The following is a 23573-nucleotide window of genomic DNA, read 5'->3' on the forward strand; positions in this document are numbered from 1 at the left end:
CTGACCTGTGTGTGTTGCTGGGACAGCTGGGCAGTTATTCCCACTGCCTGCTGCTGCCAGGTGCCAGGCTGTGCCTGCTGCTCCCCTGGCAGTGCTGGGGAGGGCTCAGAAGCTGTGCCCACAGGGGCTGGGGTGACTCTGGCCATTCCCCAGCCCCTGTCAGACCCTGCAGAGCTTTGTGGTGGGAGTCTGCCCTTAGGAGGTGCTGGCCAGAGGGGCTGTGGGGCTGTCACCCCCAACAGGAGCGGGTGGAAGCAGTGGAAATCCTCTGGTGGGTGTCCCGGAGCCATGCGTGGTGCTGGAGCTGGAGTGTGCCCCGACTGTCCCACACCCTGCCTGGCTGGGTGCCACGGAGCTGGGGGCTCCTGCTCTGTGCAGGGCTGGCTGTTCTGCAGCTGCCAGGCTGGGGCTGGCATCCACGCCGGGGGAATGGAGGTCCCTGTTCCACAGCTGGGCTGGAGGGGACCTGGGAAACACCTGGCACGGGAAGGACCGTGGGAGTGTCACCTCTGGGAAATAGCAAATGTAAGAAGACTTTTAGAAAGCTGTGAAAGCAGGCCTTGGAAACAGAAAGAGCAGAGAACTTAGAGCTAGCTGTAGTATCTTTTGGGAAGGACATGAAATAATAGTTTGAGTTTATTAGGTTTGGTTAGGATAGACCTTAAGATTGTAGAAAAATATGCTTAGTAAGATAGTAGAAGGTTTTAAGCCTAATAATGGAGTATTGTGCATTGTTGATACGCAACAATGTGCATTGTTGATATCATTGTGTATCAACAATGTGCATTGTTGATAAGCAAGCATTGTTTGGAGCAGGTGTATGTCCCTCTTGAGGTCCCTCAAGAAGACGTCCCACTTGAGAGTGGCCAGGGGAAGGTGGGCAGGGGGTGACGGTGCTGGAGGGCTCTGTGCCTCCAGCGAGCCCTGGCCCTGCCCAACCACTGTCAGGCCTGCTCCACACCTGAGAAAGGGGGTGGGGAAAGGCCTCCTCTGCTCAGAGACAGGAGCAGCAGCCTGGGGACCCCTGTCAGTCCCCTCCAGCTGATGGAGGAGCAGTGGAGAGGCTCCCAGCCCCTGGCAGTGTGCCGGGGCTCACAGGTTCCTGGCTCTTTGGAGTCATGGTTCCCACTCTGTGTGACCATAAACCGTGCAGCTCACACCAACTCAAACTTAGGTTTTGTAGACAGGTAAATAACTCAAAATGATCAAATGTAGTAACAGAATGGGTATGAAGAGTAGTGCATGTGAGAGGCTTTTTTTGTGAATCACATATATCACATGAAGAGCTTTGACTACCCTTGTCCTGTTGCAGGCACCGAGCAGTAAATGAGCAGTGTCCACCTCCCCAGGAAGCTGGCATTTGTTTTATGTGTGAATGCAGTTTCCCTTCTGTTTTTTTGTGTTCTAAGCAAGTAATGAGAATCACATATTGCTTTCATTAGTCAAAAAGGTGTTTTCTGCAATGAGTTCTAAGCCATGTCAATGCTGCTCTCTGCAAATTATCCGTGTGAGGGATGAGATATGCTGGGAGAGGAGGGGACACATGTCCAGGCTGACTTTCAGCACATGTGTTTTCTGATGGCTGTCCTCCTAAGCCTCCAGGTCCTGCAGTTCATATTATCATCTAGTATGTCTCAGTGGTGGGGCACTGCCAGAGGAGTGCTGCACTGGGCACTCTGGGAAGAAATGCTCTGGGAAAAAATGCTCTGGGAGGAAATGCTCAAGGAGGAAATGCTCTGGGAGGAAATGCTCTGGGAGGAAATGCTCTGGGAGGAAATGCTCTAGGAGGAAATGCTCTGCACTTTTCAGCAAGGAGGTGAAATGTCTGTGCTACCCCTGCAGCAAGGGATGATGCCCAGGCTGGGGAGGATGGGCTATCCCCATCCCTGCACAGCCCGGGGCACCATCTTCCTCTTGTAGATCCAGGTGTGGCTTTGCTGTTCCCATCACTTCAGGCACCCAGATGCCAAATCCTCACTGGTCTCCACTGCACTCGGGGCTGGTGGGTGCTCAGCACTCTGATCCAGCAGGACCTCTCCATCAGCACCCCGTGCTCCCGAGGGCTCAGTCCCTCCTCTTAATTCAGTGTCACTGGCAGATGGATGGGGGTGCACTCATTTCCTTCCCAGGTCACTGAGAGAGGGCTGTCCCTAAACCCAAGTCATGGGGGACAGGGCTGGCCACTGGCTGGTCTTGCCCCATTTACTGCAGCCCTTTCAGCCTGATGTTCACTGATGGTGTTGCATCCAGCTCTGGCCATATGCTGGACATTTGACCAGAGGATATTGGCAGAGAAAATATCCAGAATTGTCTTAACATCCAAAAAACCCACCTCTGCTGGTAGGTAACTTTGTGGTAACCTTGTCATCCCAGCTGTTGTTTAAGTTGTAACATCTTGCAATGGTATTTCCAAACTTGTGAACTTGCTGATTTGGGTTCAAGCTTGTGTTAGTCTTGGGTAGCTCTAGCAATGGACTTGGTTGAATCCAGGCATGTGACTTCAACCACAGGCATGGATCTAAATTGGCAGCTTTAAGTTAGCAAATTTAAATGAGTGTGGTGCCCCCAGCCAAGGCTGCCCAGGAACCCCAGTGGCTGTGCTGCAGATGTCCTGAGCCTCTGAGCCCTTTCCAATCTAGTACTTAGCAGATGTACATTCAAGGGGCAAAGTCCCATCTGGAAAGGACAGCTGACAGTCCCTGGCCATGAAATGCAGCTGCTGGCTTGGGAGGTGGCCAGTGGGTGACACCAGTGGGGTCTGCGGGCTGCAGCAGGCAGTTCCCTCCACTGCTTGGCGTTGCTATTCTCCTCCAGGTCCTTGTAACCTGCAGGGCCACTCTAATTTGTGGTGCTGTCATGAAAATGAGTCCACAGAACATACCTGAGTACTGCCATGGCATTTTGCTTCCTGCCACAAGTCATGGCAGCAAGAATGGTGCTGGTTATATTGGTTATGGGAGCAGCTCCCAGCACTGCCCACAGTAGCAGACTCTGTTTTGGACTGCAGTAGCAGTCTTTTATTTTTCCAGCAGGAATTCAAAAGTTGGAGTAGTCCTGAATACTTGCAGTGACCAGAAATATCAGGAAAAAGTACATTGATTGTGCTGAAAAGCAGGGTTTAGGGCTGGTATTTTCACTAATCTTTTTGTTGCCTCTGCTTGCACCACGGATTTGGTTTGGGTTATGGACACACCAGACAACAGGAGCAATAATTGTTGTTCTAACATTAAATGTCTTTAAGCATCAATGACGATTCAAGACTTCTGGTTCTGGCTAGCTGTGAAACTGTATTTTAGCTGAGCTTCATTAATGTGTCTCTGGGATGGCAATGGGTCTGAGTAATCTGATCTGAACGTGTATGATCGTGCTGGTCCCGAGGGGAGCTGAGCACTTCTGTGGCAGCGTGGAGCCCCTCTGCTGCTCACAGTGGCACGAGCCCCCTCTCAGACACGTGGGTGCTTCCCGTGGGACCCTGCTCCCACCTGTTCCACAGATCCATCACCTGCCCGTGTCGTGAAGCCTTTGGCACTGATGGGTGATCTCACTGAGTGGCGTGGGCACTGCTGCTGCCGGCCCTGTTCCCACCTGCCACCAGGGGCTGGGCCTGGCAGTGTGAGTGATAAAGCTGATTGAACTGCTGGGCTTTCCAGGGGGAGCCGGAAAACTGTGATCAGCTAAAATTAGTCCAAGATCCATTTTTATTTAGATCTCTGTTGTGGGGGCTTTTCTTGTGCTTTGTTTTTTGTTTTGTTTCATTTTATTTGCATTTTTTGGGTTTGAATGACATAAAATTAGCTCCTTCTGAATTTATTCTGAAAATAGCATTAAGAGCTTAAATGTTCAGTGGAGATGGCTGTAAACCCATTGCGCTGCTGTGATTGCAAGGCTGCTGAGAGTTTCAGCTAGCAAGTGAAGCATACATGAACCACTCCTCCTTTTCCATACCTGGACATTTGTCACTGTGGCCAACAGCCTGGGAGGTCAGGGGCTCTGCTGGGGTGTGGAGGTGTGCTGGGCAGCAGGATGGGCTCTAGCAGGAGGGGCCCGAGGGGCGGCAAGTGGCTTCCCAGTCGCTGTGTCATTCGTATGTGAGTGTAGGGCTGTGAGTACCTGCGTCTGCAAACATCCCTGATTCTCAGCTGTACTCCTGTACAGGCACTCTTGTGTTGGGATGGGAGAATGAAGAAGAGCCAGGTAACACAGTGATGGGGACTCGCTGCTAGCTGAACTTCAGCTCCGTGGTTGAACCACAGACTATCTGTCTTGGCTTTTTTATTTTGTCCGTCTTACCTCACAGAGACTAACCACTGTTTGCTCTCCCTTGCAGGCTCTTGAATCTGTTCTACAATGGAAAAACTGCTTTTGTTTCTGCTGTTCATTGGCGTAGCGGTGCGAGCTCAGATCTGCCCCAAGCGCTGCGTCTGTCAGATCTTGTCTCCGAACCTCGCCACCCTCTGTGCCAAGAAAGGGCTCTTGTTTGTTCCTCCCAACATTGACAGGAGGACGGTGGAGCTGCGGCTGGCAGACAACTTTGTTACAAACATTAAAAGGAAAGACTTTGCCAACATGACCAGCCTGGTGGACCTGACGCTGTCCCGGAATACAATCAGTTTTATCACACCTCACGCATTTGCCGACCTGCGCAATTTGCGGGCTCTGCATTTGAACAGCAACCGATTGACTAAGATCACTAATGACATGTTCAGTGGGCTCTCCAATCTCCACCACTTGATACTGAACAATAACCAGCTGACTTTAATTTCTTCCACAGCTTTCGATGATGTTTTAGCTCTCGAGGAATTGGATTTGTCTTACAACAATCTGGAGACCATCCCTTGGGATGCCGTGGAGAAAATGGTCAGTTTGCACACTCTCAGTCTTGACCACAACATGATTGACCATATTCCTAAGGGGACCTTCTCCCACCTCCACAAGATGACCAGGTTGGACGTCACATCCAACAAACTGCAGAAGCTACCGCCTGATCCGCTCTTCCAGCGCGCCCAGGTGCTGGCAACCTCAGGAATTATCAGCCCCTCAACGTTTGCGTTGAGCTTTGGTGGGAACCCCTTGCATTGCAACTGTGAGCTTTTGTGGCTGAGGCGCCTTTCCAGGGAGGACGACCTGGAGACGTGTGCTTCTCCTACACTCCTGTCTGGCCGGTACTTCTGGTCGATCCCTGAGGAGGAGTTCCTGTGCGAGCCCCCGCTCATCACCCGGCACACCCACGAGCTGCGGGTGCTGGAGGGGCAGCGGGCAGCCCTGCGCTGCAAGGCCCGGGGTGACCCCGAGCCAGCCATCCATTGGATTTCACCTGAGGGCAAACTGATTTCCAATGCAACCAGGTCCACGGTGTACGACAATGGGACGCTCGACATCCTCATCACGACGGTGAAGGACACGGGCTCCTTCACCTGCATTGCTTCCAACCCAGCAGGGGAGGCCACGCAGACAGTGGACCTGCACATCATCAAACTCCCCCACTTGCTGAACAGCACAAACCACATCCATGAGCCTGACCCAGGCTCCTCGGATATCTCCACATCCACCAAGTCGGGCTCCAACGCGAGCAGTAGCAACGGGGATACTAAAGTCACCCAGGATAAGAAGGTGGTTGTTGCTGAAGCGACCTCCTCCACGGCTCTGCTGAAATTCAATTTCCAGAGGAATATACCTGGGATACGTATGTTTCAAATCCAGTACAATGGTACTTACGATGACTCCCTTGTTTACAGGTAAGGTGGCCCCAGCCTGCCCGTGTGGGACCATGCTGGGTGCTGGGTGCTGGCGTGTGGCCCCTGGCCTGGGCAGCCCCTCTGCTGGAGTTCCTGTGCCATGCCGTGCCAGCTGAACAGAGCCCAGCCCTGGCCACCCTTGGTGGGAGCCTCAGGAAGGACTCAGGCCATTTCTACTCACAAATGGGAAAATCACTTAGAGCAGTATTATTTGTAGATAATCCAAATGGACCTCTAATCCTCTGAACTGATCTGAGAAAGGTTGTGAAGGTAGATGGATTAAATGGGTCCTAATGTGTGCGGTTTTATGGAAGCAGAGGGAGGGCAGTGTCTGTGACCGTGTTCCTCACAGCGCTTCCTGCTGGGTGTCCGTGCTGGGGAAGTGCAGGGGGCCTCTGTGCTGCCTGGTGCAGCTGTTGCACCCTTCAGCACTGGCTTTGCTTGGTCATTTCTTCTGTGAATTTCTTTATCCATTACTAGGACAAGAGGTGCTGGCTTTAAACTGAAAGAGGGTAGATGTAGATCAGATAACTGAAAAAAAATCTTCCCTGTGAGGACCATGAGACCCTGGCACAGGTTCTTCAGAGAAACTGTGAAGTGTCCATGGCCAGGCTGGATGGGGCTCAGAGCAACCTTGTCTAGTGGCAGGTGTGCCTGCCCTTTGCAGGAGGGTGGACTAGTTGTTCTTCAAATGTTGTTTCCAGCCCAAGCCATTCCGTGATACTGTGATTCTGTATTTTTGATGAGGTTGTTCTAATGGGGGCTCTGCCCTGCTGAGCTATGCCAGGGGTTTGGCAGTGACTGCTGCTACATCAAAGGCCAGGCAGGAGCTTCTGGGAGGATGGAGATCAGCCCCACCGGGGCTGCAGCAGAAGCAGGACAGACAAGTTGTGGTGGTGCCCGGCATGTCCTGGGCTGCCCCACAGGGTGGGAAGCTGCCGGTGTCCGCCAGGTTCACTCACACTGGTTTCCTTCTCCCCCAGAATGATACCTCCCACGAGCAAAACCTTTCTGGTCAACAACCTGGCTGCGGGGACGATGTACGACCTGTGTGTCCTGGCCATCTACGATGACGGGATCACCTCGCTGACGGCCACCAGAGTCGTGGGCTGCACGCAGTTCACCACCGAGCAGGATTATGTGCGCTGCCACTTCATGCAGTCCCAGTTCCTGGGCGGGACCATGATTATCATCATTGGTGGGATCATTGTGGCATCCGTGCTCGTGTTCATCATCATCCTCATGATCCGCTACAAGGTGTGTAACAACAACGGGCAGCAAAAGGCCACCAAGGTCAGCAACGTGTACTCGCAGACGAACGGGGCTCAGATGCAGGGCTGCAGTGGGGTGCTGTCGCAGTCCATGTCCAAGCAGGCTCTCGGGCACGAGGAGGGCATCCAGTGCTGCAAGGCTGCCAGCGACGGTGTGATGCAGTCACCGGACACCGGCTCCAGCCAGGACTCGGCCACCACTACCTCCGCTTTGCCTCCCACCTGGACTTCCAGCACTTCCCTGTCGCAGAAGCAGAAGCGAAAGTCGGGGCCAAAGCCCGGCAGCGAGCCGCAGGGCGAGGCCGGCGGCAGCACCGAGCCCCAGAACTCGAACAGAAATAACTCCACGGCCCTGCAGTTAGCGAGCCGGCCCGCAGACGCGGCCCCCGCGGCCCACACGTACAAAAGAGCACAATCAAAGCCAAGTAAGTTCCTCACCCTGCCGGCCGACGCGTCCCGAGCCAAGCGCCGGCGGTCGCTGGGCGGCGAGCTGCTGGAGCCCCGCGGCGCCGGCGCCGGCGGCCTGCGCTCCAAACGGAGCCTGTCCATGAACGGGATGCTAGTCCAGGCAGACTGCGCCGGGGCCGATAGCGGAAAAGCAACTTTCTCCAGTTCTGAGTGGATATTGGAAAGCACTGTGTGACCTGCTTTTTTTTTTCTTTTTTCTTTTTTTTTTTTTTTTTTAATTTTTATTTTGACTTAAAACAAAACACCAAACATTGTGTGAAACTCCCTTTCCCAGGGAATTGGATTTGGATGTCCACTGCTGTCTCGCTGATTAATGGCTTGTTCATGCGGGGTTCTGTATAAGCCACCCGGTGCACACGGGGGGTTATTTAGTTTTTGTTTGGTTTTACTTATTATCAAAACCGAAGGCAACATTCAGAGATTAAAAAAAAAAAAAAAAAGGAAAAAAAGATTAAGGGGCGAAAAAAAGCACGAAACAGCACCAGTGCCTTCCCTGCTCTAGGACTGGCTTCCTGGTTCTGCGGTAGCAGAAAACAAAAGAGAGAGTTTTCACAGAAAAAGCCTTTTATAAAGGAAATGCAATTTCCTCCAAGCTAACAAATAACCACTTCTGGATCAATCAGTAAAATGATATTTTTTAAACCGGTCAGACTGTATATTTCTTTTCCGTGACAATGGTGTTGCCTTTGTTTTTAGGCAAATGCTGTACAGGAGCAACAACGCGGTGTTGTTATGTTGTGTAAAATAAAATATTCACTCGGTACTCCAGCCAGCCTCGCGGTGACTGCCCCGCCGGAGCCGGGCCGGGCGCTCCACAGCTCCCACCGTGGGGCTGGGGGAGGACCAGGAGGCACCAGGCTGCGGCTGCGCTCCCCTGGGCCGCGCCTGGCCGGCCGGGGCTGGCCCTGCTGAGGCAGTGGGAGCCCAGCCCGCTTCTCCCTGGAAAGGTGCCTGACCCAGGGTCCAGAGCACCCCGTCCTGCAGGTGCCTGGGGAGGGAGCGGGGCTGGGCACCTCGGGGTGCAGGGCAGAGCTGAGCAGGGCCAGCTGGGCAGCCAGGGCGGGTGCTGATGGTCGTCTCCTGCTGTCCTAGACCTTTGGGGTGTATTTCTTCTGAACTTCATGGTTTGATCCAGTTCTTTTCAGTCCCTGAGTGCATTGAGGGGCCTGCAAGATGATGGTCTCACCTTTAAGCTGCTCTTAATTGCGGTGCCTGTGGGACAGAGTGAATTTGGGCCACTCTGTAGGGACAGAACCCCACAGCAGTAGGGGACAGCAGGTGCAAATTTTGTTGTGTGGATGGCAGCTGCTCTGCTCACTGTAAAGGGAAGCCTGCAGTTAATATTAATTAAACTCATATGGTCATCATATTCAAATTAGAGACAGCTTAACTCTGAGTATTTGAGCATTGTGCATTCTCAGATGCCAAATAATAGGCTCAGGATGGACTTTGTGGCCATAAAAGTGAGAGAATAGTTAAATTTCATATCCTGTATGCTTGTTCTTGGGGGCACCGTAACTAAAGCAGGTGCCTGAGGCCAGCCTGGCCCCAGGCAGGGCAGCAGGCGGCCCCAGGGCAGAACATCTGTGGGGGAACATCTCACAGTGGGGCACGGCCCTGGCACCCCCTGTCTGCTGCCAGGACTCTGCAGCGTGGGGCTGAAGCTCTTGGCCACTGTGGGTTGCTCTGGGTGATTTTATTGCCTGTCATGGAAGAGCTAAGTCAATGAGGGTGGTATAAAGGACCTAAAAGGAAGAGGCTGTTTCTTTTTTAGAAACCCTTTTTGCTTCCCTCAGGAAATGCAGAGACCAAATAGGAAGCAAAGGTTCAAAATGAGAAAACCCACTTCCTGCTGGAAAAGTTTAAAAAAATACAATAAATCCCCCCTCGGATTGCTCTGGCAACCCATGAGCACTGCATGAACAGAAGGGAGCTATTAAATAATGTGCTGTCAGGGGCAGGGGTGGTCTGTCCAGACTCTGGAAGTCTGATGACAAGGGCTTTGCTCAGTGTGGGTCAGATGTGAAAGTCTGAGCCCCAGTGAGGGACTGTGCTGGCAGAGGCATCTTCTCCCCCACACTGTGGCACAGGGAGAGTGTCAGAGGTTTGCTGTGGAGTGGTTGGGTTTAATCATGCATTTTAAAAACATCAGATGAAAATGCTTTTATATGCTGTCTAAAATTGGACCTAAATCTGTGTGATGTTTTGTGAAAGCGCTAAAATACTAATGGTGTCTTGTGGTTTAAGGAAGTTTATTTTTATATTTGTAATTTTTCACTCAAAGAAATGATTTTCTAAGCACTGCAGCTGATGTTCTGTCCATGGTGCCTCTGTGTCAAGCAGCGTTCAGGGACCATATGGCCCTGTGTTTGGTTTGATTCTCTGCTGATAGTGCAGGAAAGGGGATCTGGGCAGCCGGGGATTGCTCTTGTGCCAGTTTCTCTCCCCGGCTGAGAGGATCACCCCTTGGGAATGCCCTGGGCATGGAATCATCTGTTCCCACTGGAATAACTGTGCAGTGGGACATTTTGTTTTATTCAGGCTTGATTCAAAGAGTGGGATGCCTCATGGAGGAGGAAATTCTCTGTCCTTTCCGTTCTGCAAAAAACATAGGTTGCCAACTGTGTGAGACAGAAAAAGTGCTAAGATGCTCCTGGATCAGAATAACATCAGGTTATTTCCCCCAAACTGGAATAACCGTAGGTGGTGCTGGAATGGGGGTGTAATGAGCTGTGGCCCCAGCATCACCCCCAGCTGCAGAGGGGTCTGCAGGGACAGGAGCCCAAGGTGCCTCCCTGCCCCTCTCAGGCATTGCCCGCCTCTGTGTGCTCCTGCTCAGCTATAGATTATCTGAGATTTTAGCCATGAGAGGGTCTTTATTCACAGGTGCTGGTGGAGGAGAAACTGCTTCAGAAAGTTGGTAGCTGTTACTGCCCTGGCTGGAACACAGGGTGTGCCTGGGCCTGCCTGGAGAAGGGCTGTGTTAGGGGTGCCTGTGGCTGGGAGGAGGAGCTGGTGTTGTGTTGTGTCTCTCGTGTCTGTGCTGCCTTCCCGCTGTGTCCAGGCGTGTCCTTACCACGAATACCTGGTGCTGCTTCGCTCTGCTGCCAGCAGGGCTGTGTTTCTGCAGTGTGCCCATGCGTCTGCCAGCGCTCCCCTTGTGCCCACGTGGCTCTGCAGCCATGCCCAGGGAGCTGCCAAGCACGGCCACGTGTCCTGTGCATGGGAGAGGGGACACAGCTGCTGGGCACGTTGCTCTGGCTGGGAAGGGCCCGGCTCTGCTGGGGGATGCTGCCTGCCCCAGAGCCCCTGGCGAGGCGCTGGCACGGGCAGCCCTCACCCCTGCTGGTGGCAGAGCTGCTGGAGGCTTGGTGCCAGCAGCACAGGGATGCTCCTGCCTCTGGGGGACCATGGCAGCCCTGCTGGGCATTGCTGTGGAGCACCCCAGAGCAGTGGAGTGACCTGGGCCTGTGCAGCCGTGTGTGCCCTCTAGAATGTGCAGGAGGGCCCTTTGTGTGCCGTGGCCAGACTGTGCCTGGAGCCATGGTGGGCACCCAGCACAGGGAAAGGGCACCCTGCTTCCTTGGGAATGGCTTCAAACCAGGAGCAATGGCTGCAGCTGCTACCAGGATCACTTCTCTTCCCATCTAGGGGAAGCAGAGCCGCAGTGACACTGGAGCTTTGGGGGTGCTGGAGCCTGAGCAGTCCCACTGGCAGAGTGGTCACAGCTGTCAGCACTGTGATGGCTCAGGAACATTCCCCTCCCTGTTCCGTGGTGCTGCTGCCCCCTCAGGGTGCACCATCACTGCCCGAAAGCCCCACTAACAGCAGCCACCCAGCTGCACGGTGCCTTCTCCTGGCAGTAATTCTAATGTTGGTCAGAGTTCTGTTTTAAAAGCATCAAACTGTGGCCAGTCTGTAGGGTCCTGCTTACAAATAACGTGGCTCTCCCCTTTCCCCTTTGCAAATGTGTCTCCGTGTGCCTGGCTGTGTGTTGGGGTGCTGGGCTGGGGCACAGCCTGTGCTGCCAGACTCCGCTGTGTGGGGCTCATCGCCCACCCCGGCCCCCAGCCCAGATGGGGCTCCCCCCAAGTCCTCGGCGCTGGTTCTGTGGTGCTGCACCCCTGTGACTGTGGAATTGTCCCTGGGGATCTCAGGCACGGCAGAGGGGTCAGGCTGGTGCCAGCCCAGCTGCTCAGCAGCAGCCTGTGCTCCCTTCACTGCAGGGCAGCGGGCAGACCTGTCTGTGAGGAGGAGCCCCTGTGCCCCAGAGCCGAGGCCTGCAGGGGGCTGAGCTCTGGCACAGGAACAGGCCTGTGCTGGGTGTGGAGCAGCAGCAGTGCCCCTACAGCACCCACACCCCGCACCAGTAACGCCAGCCCAGCAACAGGTGAAAAAACCCACTGGGTTTGCTGACTGTGACTTCTAATGCAATAAATTCATTCAAGAGCCTGTGTGAAGGTTGCTGCTGGAGAGAAAGGGGAGCTTGGCTTGGAAGGAAGGAAACTTGGAAGGGAAAGAGCAAATGTGGCCCGTAGTTGGCTGCAGACCCCACTTCAGGGACTGTGCTTGTATTAAATGAGCAGAATAAGCTCCACATTTTGTGGTGCTGTGTCACCTCAGCTTGGTTCAAGAGCTGCACTTTAGAAGCGCCTGGGTCAAGAATCTGAAAGATGAGCCCAGGCTGGTGTGCCTGGCTTGGTGTGAGCTGGTTTTCCTCCTGCACTGCCAGGTTTCTGCTCTGGAGGCATCCACAGTGCTGTGTGCAAGCTGTGCCACCTCCTCTGTAGGGGAAATTCCCACTGGGAGAGGGAATGAGGAAAGACAGTCAGGGTTGGAGGCTAGCCCCCTCTGTGGGCACACAGGGACCCCCACCTGGCCTAAGCCTGGGCTCCCATGGCCAGTGTAGTCTGGGGGCTGTAACCCACAGCAACCCAGAGATGAGTCCAGAGTGGTGCCTGGCTGGTGTTTGCACATGGCAGCAGCACATCTGCACTGCCCAGGTAAGGGGGCTGTGCTGGCTGGCAGCTGAGGCCGGTGCAGTGGGACCAGGCGAGGCTGCCCCACGGGCTGTCCCTGTGCCGTGGGGTTGATGTGGGGCAGGACAGTGACATGGCACATCCTCATTGCAGTGACCTCTCCTCGTCAGGGCGGTGAGTGCAGTGTCTGTGCCCGCCTGCTGCCCTGCTCTGGTGTCCCTGGCTCTGCGTGAACCCCTGGCAGAGTGAGGAGTTGGGGCCCCTGCCGTGGGCAAAGGCTTGACCTATGCAAGGGCAGAAGCAAATCTAGAAAATGAAGAAGTCTCTGGCTCTGGAACTCTGAGTTTTGCTGGTTCTGTTGGGGCTTTTGAGGGTTGTCTTGTTGGATTTTCTCTGAAGCAGCAGCAGCAGCAGCAGAAGTGCTGTGCCTGCACTCCTGATGGTGACAAGACGTGGCAGAGGTGTGGGTGGGGACACTGGGTACTGTTAGCCCCGTCTCCCGTTAGCCCAGTCTCCTGTTAGCTGCCGTGCTGTGCTGCCCCAGCCTCTGCAGTGCACATGGCACCAAGACAGTGGGTGCCAGGCCCGAGGGCAGGGTCTGCTGCTGCCTCCTGCCCGGGCTGGCTCTGTGGCAGCTTCTGGGACCCTTGGTGCAGTGCCCAGCTGTCTGTGCAGCAGTTCTGGGACCATCAGTGGGTGCCGTGCCCAGGCTGGCCCCGTGGCACCTCCTGGGGCTCTCGGTGTGTCCCTCCCACAGCAGCGTGGCTTTGGCCGTGGGGAAAGGCTGCTGCTGCTCCTCGTCCCCTCACTGTCTCTGTTCTGTCTCTTTGTGCAGAAGCCGGGGCCTCTCTGCAGGACACCAGCCCTTCTGCACTCCCCGAACAGGCTGCCACAGATGTTGTTACTCGGCAGAAAACCATACGGTTCCAACTCTCCGAGGACTGACGTGCACCGCGCCCTCCCCGCTGAAACCTTTACTTGAAGCTGCAGCCGAGGCCGTGTGACCATCAAGGGCGGCTGCCTCGATAAACTGTCTTCCCCCCTCACAGGTTTCCCATCTCCCATCTGCCACTTAAAGTCTAAAATACCTGTTTTTTCTGGTGTCCAAGGTTTTTATAACTAAGAATTATAATGAAAAATCTCGTGGCAACAGCTGCAGTCCCAAGTCATGTTCCATGTCGCCAGTGGTGAGGTCACGAGCTGTAAACATGGTAGCTTCAATCACCTGAACAAATAAATGTTTTACTACAATGGCACGGGCATGTTGGTTGATCGGGGGGGCTGTGCCTGGCATGTTGGTGGATCCAGAGAGGCCCTGTGCTGCCCGGGGTCTGTGCCCATGGAGAGGCCCTGTGCTGCCTGGGGTCTGTGCCCATGGAGAGCCCCTGTGCTGCCCGGGGTCTGTGCCCACAGAGAGCCCCTGTGCTGCCCGGGGTCTGTGCCCACAGAGAGGCTCTGTGCTGCCCGGGGTCTGTGCCTACAGAGAGACCCTGTGCTGCCCGGGGTCTGTGCCCATGGAGAGCCCCTGAGCTGCCCGGGGTCTGTGCCCATGGAGAGCCCCTGTGCTGCCCGGGGTCTGTGCCCATGGAGAGCCCCTGTGCTGCCCGGGGTGTGTGCCTATGGAGAGCCCCTGTGCTGCTCGGGGTCTGTGCCCATGGAGAGCCCCTGTGCTGCCCGGGGTCTGTGCCCATGGAGAGGCTCTGTGCTGCCTGCCTGGGTCTGTGCCCATGGAGAGCCCCTGTGCTGCTCGGGGTGTGTGCCCATGGAGAGCCCCTGTGCTGCTCGGGGTCTGTGCCCATGGAGAGCCCCTGTGCTGCCCGGGGTGTGTGCCCATGGAGAGCCCCTGTGCTGCTCGGGGTCTGTGCCCATGGAGAGCCCCTGTGCTGCTCGGGGTGTGTGCCCATGGAGAGCCCCTGTGCTGCCCGGGGTGTGTGCCCATGGAGAGCCCCTGTGCTGCCCGGGGTCTGTGCCCATGGAGAGCCCCTGTGCTGCCCGGGGTCTGTGCCCATGGAGAGCCCCTGTGCTGCCCGGGGTCTGTGCCCATGGAGAGGCCCTGTGCTGCCCGGGGTCTGTGCCCATGGAGAGCCCCTGTGCTGCCCGGGGTCTGTGCCCATGGAGAGGCTCTGTGCTGCCCGGGGTCTGTGCCCATGGAGAGGCCCTGTGCTGCCTGCCTGGGTCTGTTATCACAGAGAGGCCCCTTGCTGCCTGGGGTCTGTGCCCACAGAGGGACTCCTTGCTCTCCGGGCTCCAGGTGCTCAGCCAGCAGTCTGAGGCCGGGCTGGGCACTGCACTGAGCCATGGTGGCCGTTCCTGTGTCTCTGGGTCAGCAGTGAGCTGCGTGGCTGCAGCCCCGGCTCGTGGCTGTTGGTGCTGCTGGCCCGGGGTGACCAGCTGGGTCAGGCAGCCGTGCCAGCAGGGAGCTGGCTCTGCCCCCTGGTGCTGGGCAGTGACACGGGCTTTGGGCAGAGGGAGCCCCGCCTGCCCTTGGGGGAAAGCCCTGGGGCACCGCTCCCTGTGCCAGGAGGGCAGCCTGGGCTGTGGTGGGTGACAGCACTGCAGGCTGCTCCAGCACCGTGTGCCAGGAGTGCCATGGGGCAGGCAAAGCGCTGAGCACAGTGTGCCACGAGCTCTGGGGCAGTGCCAGCCCTAAGAGGATGGCCTAGGGTGGGGGGACAGCTGGGGACTGGCCTGGGACTCTCTCATGCTGCCCCAGTCCCTTGGTGTGCACAGCCTCGTTTTGCTCCTCTAACAAGACCAAAGCGGTTTTTTGGATTTTTTTTTTCTCCCTTGTCAGCATTCCATCTGGCTCACAGATATAATTAGAGCTTCCTCAGAACCACAGTGAATCAGCCAACCTTAGCATAACTCCAGGAGAACAGATCACAGCTCTGGTGTGTCTTGTCACCAGGACTGGGGCTGCCCAGCTGGGGCTCTCTGTGCCCACTGCTCCTTGTGGAGGCTGGTCCCACTGCTGGCCCCTGATGCACCTCAGCTGGCAGCTGGCTGAGTGACCTGCCCGTGGCTTGTCTGTGCCAGCAGAGATATCAGCATCTCCCCAGGACACAGCAGTCCGTGGAGGAGAGGCTGGGCTGAGCCAGGAGCCTCATCCATCAGGTCCCCTCCTCTGCTTCCTCTTCTGATGCTGCAGAGACAAGATTGAACCCATGGCATTGGCAAGGAGACCACAAGCTTGGCACCCAAGGCTCGTGCCTGTGTGAAAAATTCCGTGCTGGCCTGGCCCCACAGACCCTGGGGCAGGTGCTCCCTGCTTCATCTGGTGCACAGACTGCCACGCTGAGTGGGGCTGCAAGGGGAAAAGCCAAGGCTTTGATCAGGAGCTGGATCACGGCGCTTTTCCTCACCAAGCCAGAGCAGTGATGCTTCTGACGCTGCACACAGCCTGGATTTCCTGTGCATTATAGTAACAGCAGGTACTGCTCCTCCCTTTCCCTGCTGTGCAGTGCACATGGGGTTTAAATTCTGGAAGAGACAGCCCCGGATAAACTACTCTTCAATAAAATGTTCAGTGGATGCTGAGTCTGCAGAGCCATCCCCTCTCTCCCTGCAGACTGGAGTGACTCCCCTGGTGGAGTTCAGGACAACTGACCTTCCTTGGAGCAAGCAGGTGACACTGAAGTCTGCAAAGCTTCAGAGCAAATACATGGCTCAGGTGTGTGAGGTACAGGAATAGCAGAGGCTGCTGCTTCCTTCTAGCATCCTGCATTTGGCTGTGCAGCTGCCAGAACCTCTGTTACACCAACATGCTCCAAGTTCCAATTGCACAGACCACAGCCATGCTTAGAATTTCATTCCACATTACTATCATGTTATTCCCCTCATTCAGTGGCTCCAATTTCAGGCTTCCATGCACAGAGCAGAGCTACTTTCCCCTTGCTGATTCCCTTCTGTATGCTTCTAATTAATTGTCAAGATAGGTTCCACATGTCCATTTGATGTTAACTGGAAATACAGCTTTCATGGGGCAAAATTTACTGCAGTTGTGAGTCACATTTGGGGAAAAAAGCCCTTGGAGGTCTGTGAAGTGGAGTGTGTTTTCTTGTATGGTGCCGTGAGTGATCCTCTTGTTGGGCAAGTAGGGGCTGCTCTGCCCAGGAGGGCATTTCACCCACAGAGGATTTAGAGGAACATCAACAAGCAAAAGGGATCCATTATGAGATCCAGAACTTGGAAACTTGCTGAAGAATCATGCAAATCACCTCAGTTGCTAAAGCTGAAGGGAATTCTGGCCAGAATCAGCACTTGTGTCCTGGTGGGTCCGCAGCAGTGTCCCACGACAGCGGTGGCCACGGTGGGCTCCTGGCCAGGTGGGCACTGTGATGCTTCAGGGGCTTCCTCAGGAGTGGCCCCTCGGGTGTGACCCTGCTCAGCAGCCACTGACTCACCACTGGTGCTCGTCACAGGGGGTGAGTGGATTATTATGGGAACTGCTTCTCCTTCTGGGTCACCAAAGGCCAGGAAATGTCTGTAGGCACTGAGGACGGTGGCCAGGGTCCAGGGGAGGCTGACGGGGTGCAGAACACGCAGCGTCCTGGGAGCTCAGACAGCCTGCCCCACTCAGGCCTGTGGGGTGAGCAGATGGTGGTGAATTTGATGAGTTATGCCTTGTGCTGTTCCAGGGCATCCTCAATCAGAAAAGCCTGGACATTCCAGCCCACCAGCATTCTCACTGCTGCAGGTGCTTGGCTCTTGCAGTTCTGCAAGGCACCAGAGAGAGCTGATGGGAATTTTCAGATTAAACCTTGTTTTCAAAGAAATACACAGATTTATCATGGTCTAGTTCTGGTTTTGTTGGTTCTGTTTACTCCCTTTTTAAGTATGGGAAGATTAATTGAAGAAAAACTTTCTGCTCATAGACAAATGACAGAGCAGATTGAGGAGCACCACTCTGGGAAGCAGGAATTCCAGATGGGGCTGGATTTGCAGTGGGGGTGTAAGTCTCCTTTTTCTTACCTGATGCAAACAACACTCAAAATAAGCAGATGCTGCTGACAACTTCCATGGACGTTTTCATTTGGGTTTTTGGTTGGTTGAGGGGTTTTTGTTTGCTTTTAGTCTCATGGAAATGTTACAAAGCCATGGAAGCACTTCCCGGCAGCCCATCCCAGTTGTTCAGGATGTCCAGGTCTTGGGGCAGCACAGAGGCAGCTCCTGTGGTGTGTGGCCAGCTGGGCAGGGGATGTGGGCCTGTGGGAGCTGTGTTTGCTGCAATCCGGGACTTCAGAGGCATTTTCAGAGGTGACAAACCAAGGGCAAGCACATTGCAGGGCACTGAAGGGGGACTGGAGAGTTGGGAAAGATGCTCAGGTGGGCACATCCTGCACAGTGGGCAGCACTACACTGTGGGAGAAGTGGTCCCGACCTTCCTAATGGCACAAGGAAGCTGGAGATGCCCTGAAAGAGCCTTCCCTGGGGCAGTCTCACTGTGTGACTGCAGGCTCAGGGCCTGAGGTGGGAGCTCTGCACTGTCAGAGTCCCTGGGGCTGCCAAGGACAGGCACAGACAGAGGCAAGTGAGGAACCCCCAGGTGTCCCCTGGCACTGACACGTGAGGTGTTCTGAGGCCAGTGGGAAAAAATATTTGATGGTGGGTCACCCTTTAAGGGATCACAGTTTCCTGTAATTTTTTTCCATAAATTCTCTTGTGTACACGGGATTGGAGCAGGGCTGGTTGGGCTTTGGCACACGCCATAGGATGATGCTGTCAGTCTCCTAAAAGAGAGTTTCCCTGGCTACCAGGCAGGAAAAGATGGGTGAGATAAGGAGGATGTCACCACACTGCTGTCTGCCTAATGACAGGGCAATCCCTTTTCCCAGTAACACTGGAAATAGCCTAGTCCTCCAGAATTACTTCAGGTTGCAATATGAGCTACCACATCTGTGCTCATGCTGCTGAGGGGCAGTAATTACACTGCTCATAAACACTCATTCATTCCTAGTGGTCTAATATTCATCTTCATTATTTAGGAATGTTCATCCCTAAATAATGTTCTGACCCTGAAGTCCTAAAACCCTGCTGAAATTTGAAATAGATGGAGTCTAATCTGTGGCTGGGCTGATGTCCTGTCACTGTCTCAGAGGACAACGTGGGCTGGAATGGACAACCCCTGTAGGGCTGGAATGTTCCCTGAACATTAGGGAGGTGAAGTTTTTTGTGCCTCAGCGTTTTGTGCCAGGGTTGCTGAAGAGGCAGAGGAGAAGTAGGACTCTGCTCCTGCTGCCTGTCCAGCTGCTGGCCAGGTGGCTCAGGCTGGATGTTGGGAGAAGGCTCCCCGTAGGCAGTGGAGCAGGGAGGACAGAGTGGGGCACCTCTGCCCATGGAGGTCTGTGAGAGCCAAGGGGGCAGAGCCCTGAGTAACCTGGCCCGAGCCCAGGGCTGGCCCTGCTCTGAGCAGGGACCAGGGCAGAGACCCCCCGAGGGTCCCACCCAGGCAGCTCCGTGTTTCTGGGATTCTGCATGCAGCAAGGGAGTGGGGGTTCACCCAAACCCCTGCAGAGGAGGGGATGGCACTGCCCTTGGGAGCTGACCCCTGCCAGGGCAGGCTCAGGGGCCACTGGAGTTACCTGCCAGATACCCCACGGGCCTCTCTTTTCTCTCCAAGTGCTTCACACTGCCCTGTCCAGGCTGGAGCCTGGCGCCAGCCAAGGAGCAGTGCCACTGCAGCAGGAGAGATGATGCTGGGGACCAGCTGGGGACCAGCTGCCCCACCACAGAACAGCCCAGCAGCCACTGGTGTGGAACTGCCCCAGCTAGGGCTGTGCAGGAACTGGGGAAGCAGGAAGGAAGAGGGGCTGCACCTGATTTTCTGGGTGGAGCTGATCCAGGAGTGGCGGCAGGGTGAGCCCACACCGGTGAGAGGCATTTGCTTTGCTGGGGTGAAAGGGCAGGTTGTAAGAAGGGAAATGGCAGAGCCTGACGAGGATGGGCTCTCCTTTGGGTAGGTGTGGAGGGCCCTGCAGCAGCCTGTGCCAGGGAGGGATGGCAGCTGGTGGTGGAGGGTGGCTCTGACATGTGCAGGGGGCCTGCACAGGGAGGTGGGGATGTGTGAGTGTGAACAGCCCCCAAGGGAGCATCTTCCCTGCAAGTGTGTTGTTTGTTGTGCAGTTCACTGAAACCAGAGGAAATTTAAAGTTAAGTATATTTGCCTAGTGTTTTTGTAGAGTTGAAACCCCTTAAGGGAGGTGAGAAGGTGGAAGGCAAACCCTTAGAGAACATTTATTTTGTAGTTACAGTAAAAGCTACTCTCGAAAGCAAAACGAATCAGTTGTAGCTTTCCCAGAAGGTTCCTCACTGTAACCCATCCAAAGCTGGGCTCAGGCTGACCTGGAGGTCAGGGCTCAGGTCACCAAACAATGTCCCAGGAGCAGAGGAGGGGGGCCAGCTTGGAGCAGTGTGGCTCCTGGGGTGTGACAGTCCTGGCCGGATGCTCCACGGTGCTTGGCCAGCAGGGTGCTGGGGGATTACTCTCGTTATGCAGTGACTGTGTCTGACACTGCAAGAACAGATGTCTCTGGTGAAAAATGTTGCTGTGGGAGCACAGTGGGGCACAGTGCTGTTTGAAAACATGCTGTGTGGTTACTGCTGCTGGATAAACCTGTCTGGAGCTCTGTGGAGTCTCAGTACTGCTTCTTAAACAGGGCTGTGATCTGTTTGTGTGTTTTTACTGATGTAGTAGATAAATGTGGTGCACAAGTGTCCTTTCTGTCCCCATTACTCCCTCACATTAACTGAACAAATACCTGGTTGAGCTTGGCTGAGAGGCTGCTAGTTGTGCTTTGGGGTGAAGCAGCAGGGTACAAATTGCAAGGAGTGTCTTGACAGGTTGCAATAAACTGAGCTTAAAAAAAATCCTGCAACAGAGGAGAACTGGGGTTCTGTTTCTCATTTGGACACAGGAAGATTATTAATGGTTCGCTGACATTGACAGAGGCATGTGGTGTGTCTGGTTTGTGGTGGTGGAAGTACCTGCTCTGTATCCAAATTCCCAGGGGCCTTGGGACTTGTTCCCCTCTCCCTAAGGCAAAGGCTGTTCTGAATGGTACAGGGAGGAGGGTGCTGGGGTTTAGAGGGAACCTCCTGGTTCATCATCGATTGCAACTGATGGCAAAGGTTGTGTTCATAAAATCACAGAAGTGGTTGGGTTGGGAGGCACCTTAAATCCCATCTCATCCCACCCCTGCCATGGCAGGGACACCTCCCACTGTCCCAGGCTGCTCCAGCCCCAGTGTCCACCCTGGCCTTGGGCACTGCCAAGGATGGGGAGCTCACAGCTTCTCTGGGCACCTGTGCCAGGCCATCTCCACCTGCACTGTGAAAAACTTACTTATCTCTAATTCCTGTTGCTGTAGTTAATGGAAAATCATTTCTCTTTCCAGCCTTTACTAATCGGAGAATTAAGATGCTCAAATAAGATCTAGAACACGATGCCAGTGGAGAGAGGAGGCTCTGCTGCTGTGGTCAGGGTGTGCCGGTTCCGGGCTGCTGTGCTGGGAGCAGGAGCCCCGGGCAGGCAGGGTGCGGGGGGATGCAGGGGGATGCAGGGGGATGCAGGCAGGGTGCAGGGGGATGCAGGGGGATGCAGGGGGATGCAGGCAGGGTGCAGAGCGGGTGCAGGGCGGGTGCAGGGCGGGTGCAGGGGGATGCAGGGGGATGCAGGGCGGGTGCAGGGCGGGTGCAGGGGGATGCAGGGGGATGTAGGCAGGGTGTAGGCAGGGTGCAGGGGGATGCAGGGGGATGCAGGCAGGGTGCAGGCAGGGTGCAGGGGGATGCAGGCAGGGTGCAGAGCGGGTGCAGGGCGGGTGCAGGGGGATGCAGGGCGGGTGCAGGGGGATGCAGGGGGATGTAGGCAGGGTGCAGAGCGGGTGCAGGGGGATGCAGGCAGGGTGCAGGGGGATGCAGGCAGGGTGCAGGGCGGGTGCAGGGAAGGTGCAGCAGGGCACCAGTGACCCGTTTGGCAGCGCTGGCCCAGCCCCTTGGCCCTGCCCTGCCTGTCCCCGTCAGACGGAGCCCTGGCGGGCAGGGGCAGCGGAGGAGCTGGGGCCGCCTCCGCGCCGCGGGTGCCGTGCGGGAGCAGCGATGGTGCGGCCCGGCCCCCGCACGGGTATTTCTGTGCCGCGGAACGCGTGGGCTCCTGGAGAGCCGCCAGCACGGCTGGCAGAGCGCACCCGGCCCGGGGGCCGCTGCGGCTGGGATTGGCCCCGGCTCGGGCGGGATGCTCGGCTGGCAGCCCCGCATTTCTGCTCCTGGCCCCAGAAGCGGGACCCCCACACCAGTCCTGAGCTGCGGTGGGCACAAAGCCCCTGGCTGTGAGCTGCACTGGCACTGCCTTGGCTCCGGCGGGGAGGACGGGCTGATGGCAGGAGCTGTGTGCTGTGCCAGCCAGCGTGTCTGAAGGACACACCCTCGGGAAGGAAAGGGACTTAATATTCACATTCAATATAAACCACAAATAAGATTTCAGGTGGGAGTGCTATCAAATATGCTGACAGTCTTCAGATGTGTTTTGAAGAAAAGGTGTGTGGACGTGGGGTGTGACTGAAGAGGAAAGGACCTGGTGTCACCTCCCTGGTGCCTGTGATGGATGGGGGAACACACGGAGGGTTTGCAGGGCGGGTGACCTGAAGGAGAGCCTGGGAACTGCCGAGCTGGGGAGCTGGGGCTGCTCGCTCCGGGGGTCTGCTCTATACTGAGGAAAGCTCCCTCAGGGCAGACTGCTGGGAATGGCACAGAACTTTTCAGGCGAGGGGCTCCGAGGACATTCCTGTGATTGTGTGGTAAGAGAAAGTGCTTCCCTCTTAACAGACGTCTTCTAATTTTGGAAGGAAACCAAATGAACTGGAGAGCTCTCACTCGTATTCACAGCCCATTGCACTCGCCTTTGCTCCTTCTCAGCAGCCTTTTTGCCCAGCACACAGAAGAAGGAGGAAGTTGGCGGATGAAGCCTCTTGTCCCACTGTACCACCTTCCTTGAGGGGGATCTAGGGGAAAAGAGTCCTAAATCACACTAGCAAGCCCTTTTGTGGAATTGTGTGGAAGAGGGAAGTTCAGCTGCTCAAGGAATGGGAGTTTTCTCTGCAAGACAGATGTGCACAGAGAGATACTTATGGAACAGTAAAACAAGACCCCCTTGCCCAGGCATTCTCAGAGGTCTCCAACCCAAACCATTCCACGATTCTGTGTACCAGGCACACACCACCCTCTTTCCTTCACACTTCATTCTTCCAGTTGCATTCATCCAGTCACCTTGGGCTGGTTTAGAAGATGCTGAATACAAGCATAAGGAAATCATCCCAGGTAACACTTCCAGGGCTGGATGTGGGTCCTGGAGCCGTTTTGATAACTCAATTGAACCTCAGTTATGATCTGTGAGAGCCTGTGACATTCTGCTGTTGCACTTGTGCCCAGCTGGACTCCTGCAGACCGATGGCTGCTGGGCTCTGGGGTTTGTCCCTCTGAATGGAGATGGTTTTTTCCTGGACTGGCTAAACTGCACTGGACTGTGCTGGCGTGGTGGCTCCACACAAACCTTGCCCAGGAAGCCACTTCTGCTCGGGGTGCTGGCTGTCCCCAGGGCTGCCAGGCTGGCATGTGCCCCCTCCACTGGGGAGGGAATTCTCTCCCTCAGTCTCTCTCTGCTTGGTTCTGATGTCAGTAACAACTGCAGAGCCAATCTGCTGCCCTTAACAGGCTCCTGTGGGAATCTGCTCAAAAGGCATTTGCAATTCTTCAGACACTTTCCTTCTGCTTCACGTGAAGCGCGTTTGTAGCATGGAGCAAGGGTCAGTGCTTAGGATAAAATCCCTGTTGCCGTTCACCGCAGCCCCGGCCGTGGTGGGTGGGTCCAGCAGAGTGGTGGGTGCTGAGGGGGGCTCCAGCATGCTGGTTTGCTTCCACCCAACACGCTTCACACTGGAGCTGCCCAGGGTTTCTCTCTTGTTGTAACAAGCTCCCTCCTCCTCTCCCCTTGGCCACTGCCTGAAGAAGAATCTCAGGCTAGTGGCGTCTCCAGCCCGCGGGAGGTGCAGTCCAGCTCTGTCGGGACTTTGTGCCGGCAGGACACCCCCAGCCCCAGGACCGTGTCTTCTTCTGCCCCTCCTGTCATC

At 55.5% G+C, this 23573-nt stretch overlaps 1 protein-coding gene across 5 annotated transcripts in view; it reads left to right on the forward strand.

Annotated features, from left to right (window-relative positions):
• Window positions 1–13696, forward strand: part of LRFN5 (leucine rich repeat and fibronectin type III domain containing 5) — a 40309-nt gene extending 26613 nt beyond the window's left edge. For 3 of the 5 annotated variants that reach the window (XM_063399771.1, XM_063399772.1, XM_063399774.1), the window contains exons 2-3: window positions 4328–5735; window positions 6719–13280. In XM_063399771.1, the coding sequence (XP_063255841.1) occupies window positions 4348–5735; window positions 6719–7649 (2319 nt within the window). In that variant the 5' untranslated portion in view covers window positions 4328–4347 and the 3' untranslated portion in view covers window positions 7650–13280. The other 2 variants (XM_063399776.1, XM_063399775.1) reach the window with 2 other exon arrangements.
• Window positions 13697–23573: the final 9877 nt, after the last annotated feature.

The sequence above is a fragment of the Prinia subflava genome, chromosome 5 (genome assembly GCF_021018805.1).
Source record: "Prinia subflava isolate CZ2003 ecotype Zambia chromosome 5, Cam_Psub_1.2, whole genome shotgun sequence".
Classification (NCBI taxonomy): Eukaryota; Metazoa; Chordata; class Aves; order Passeriformes; family Cisticolidae; genus Prinia; species Prinia subflava.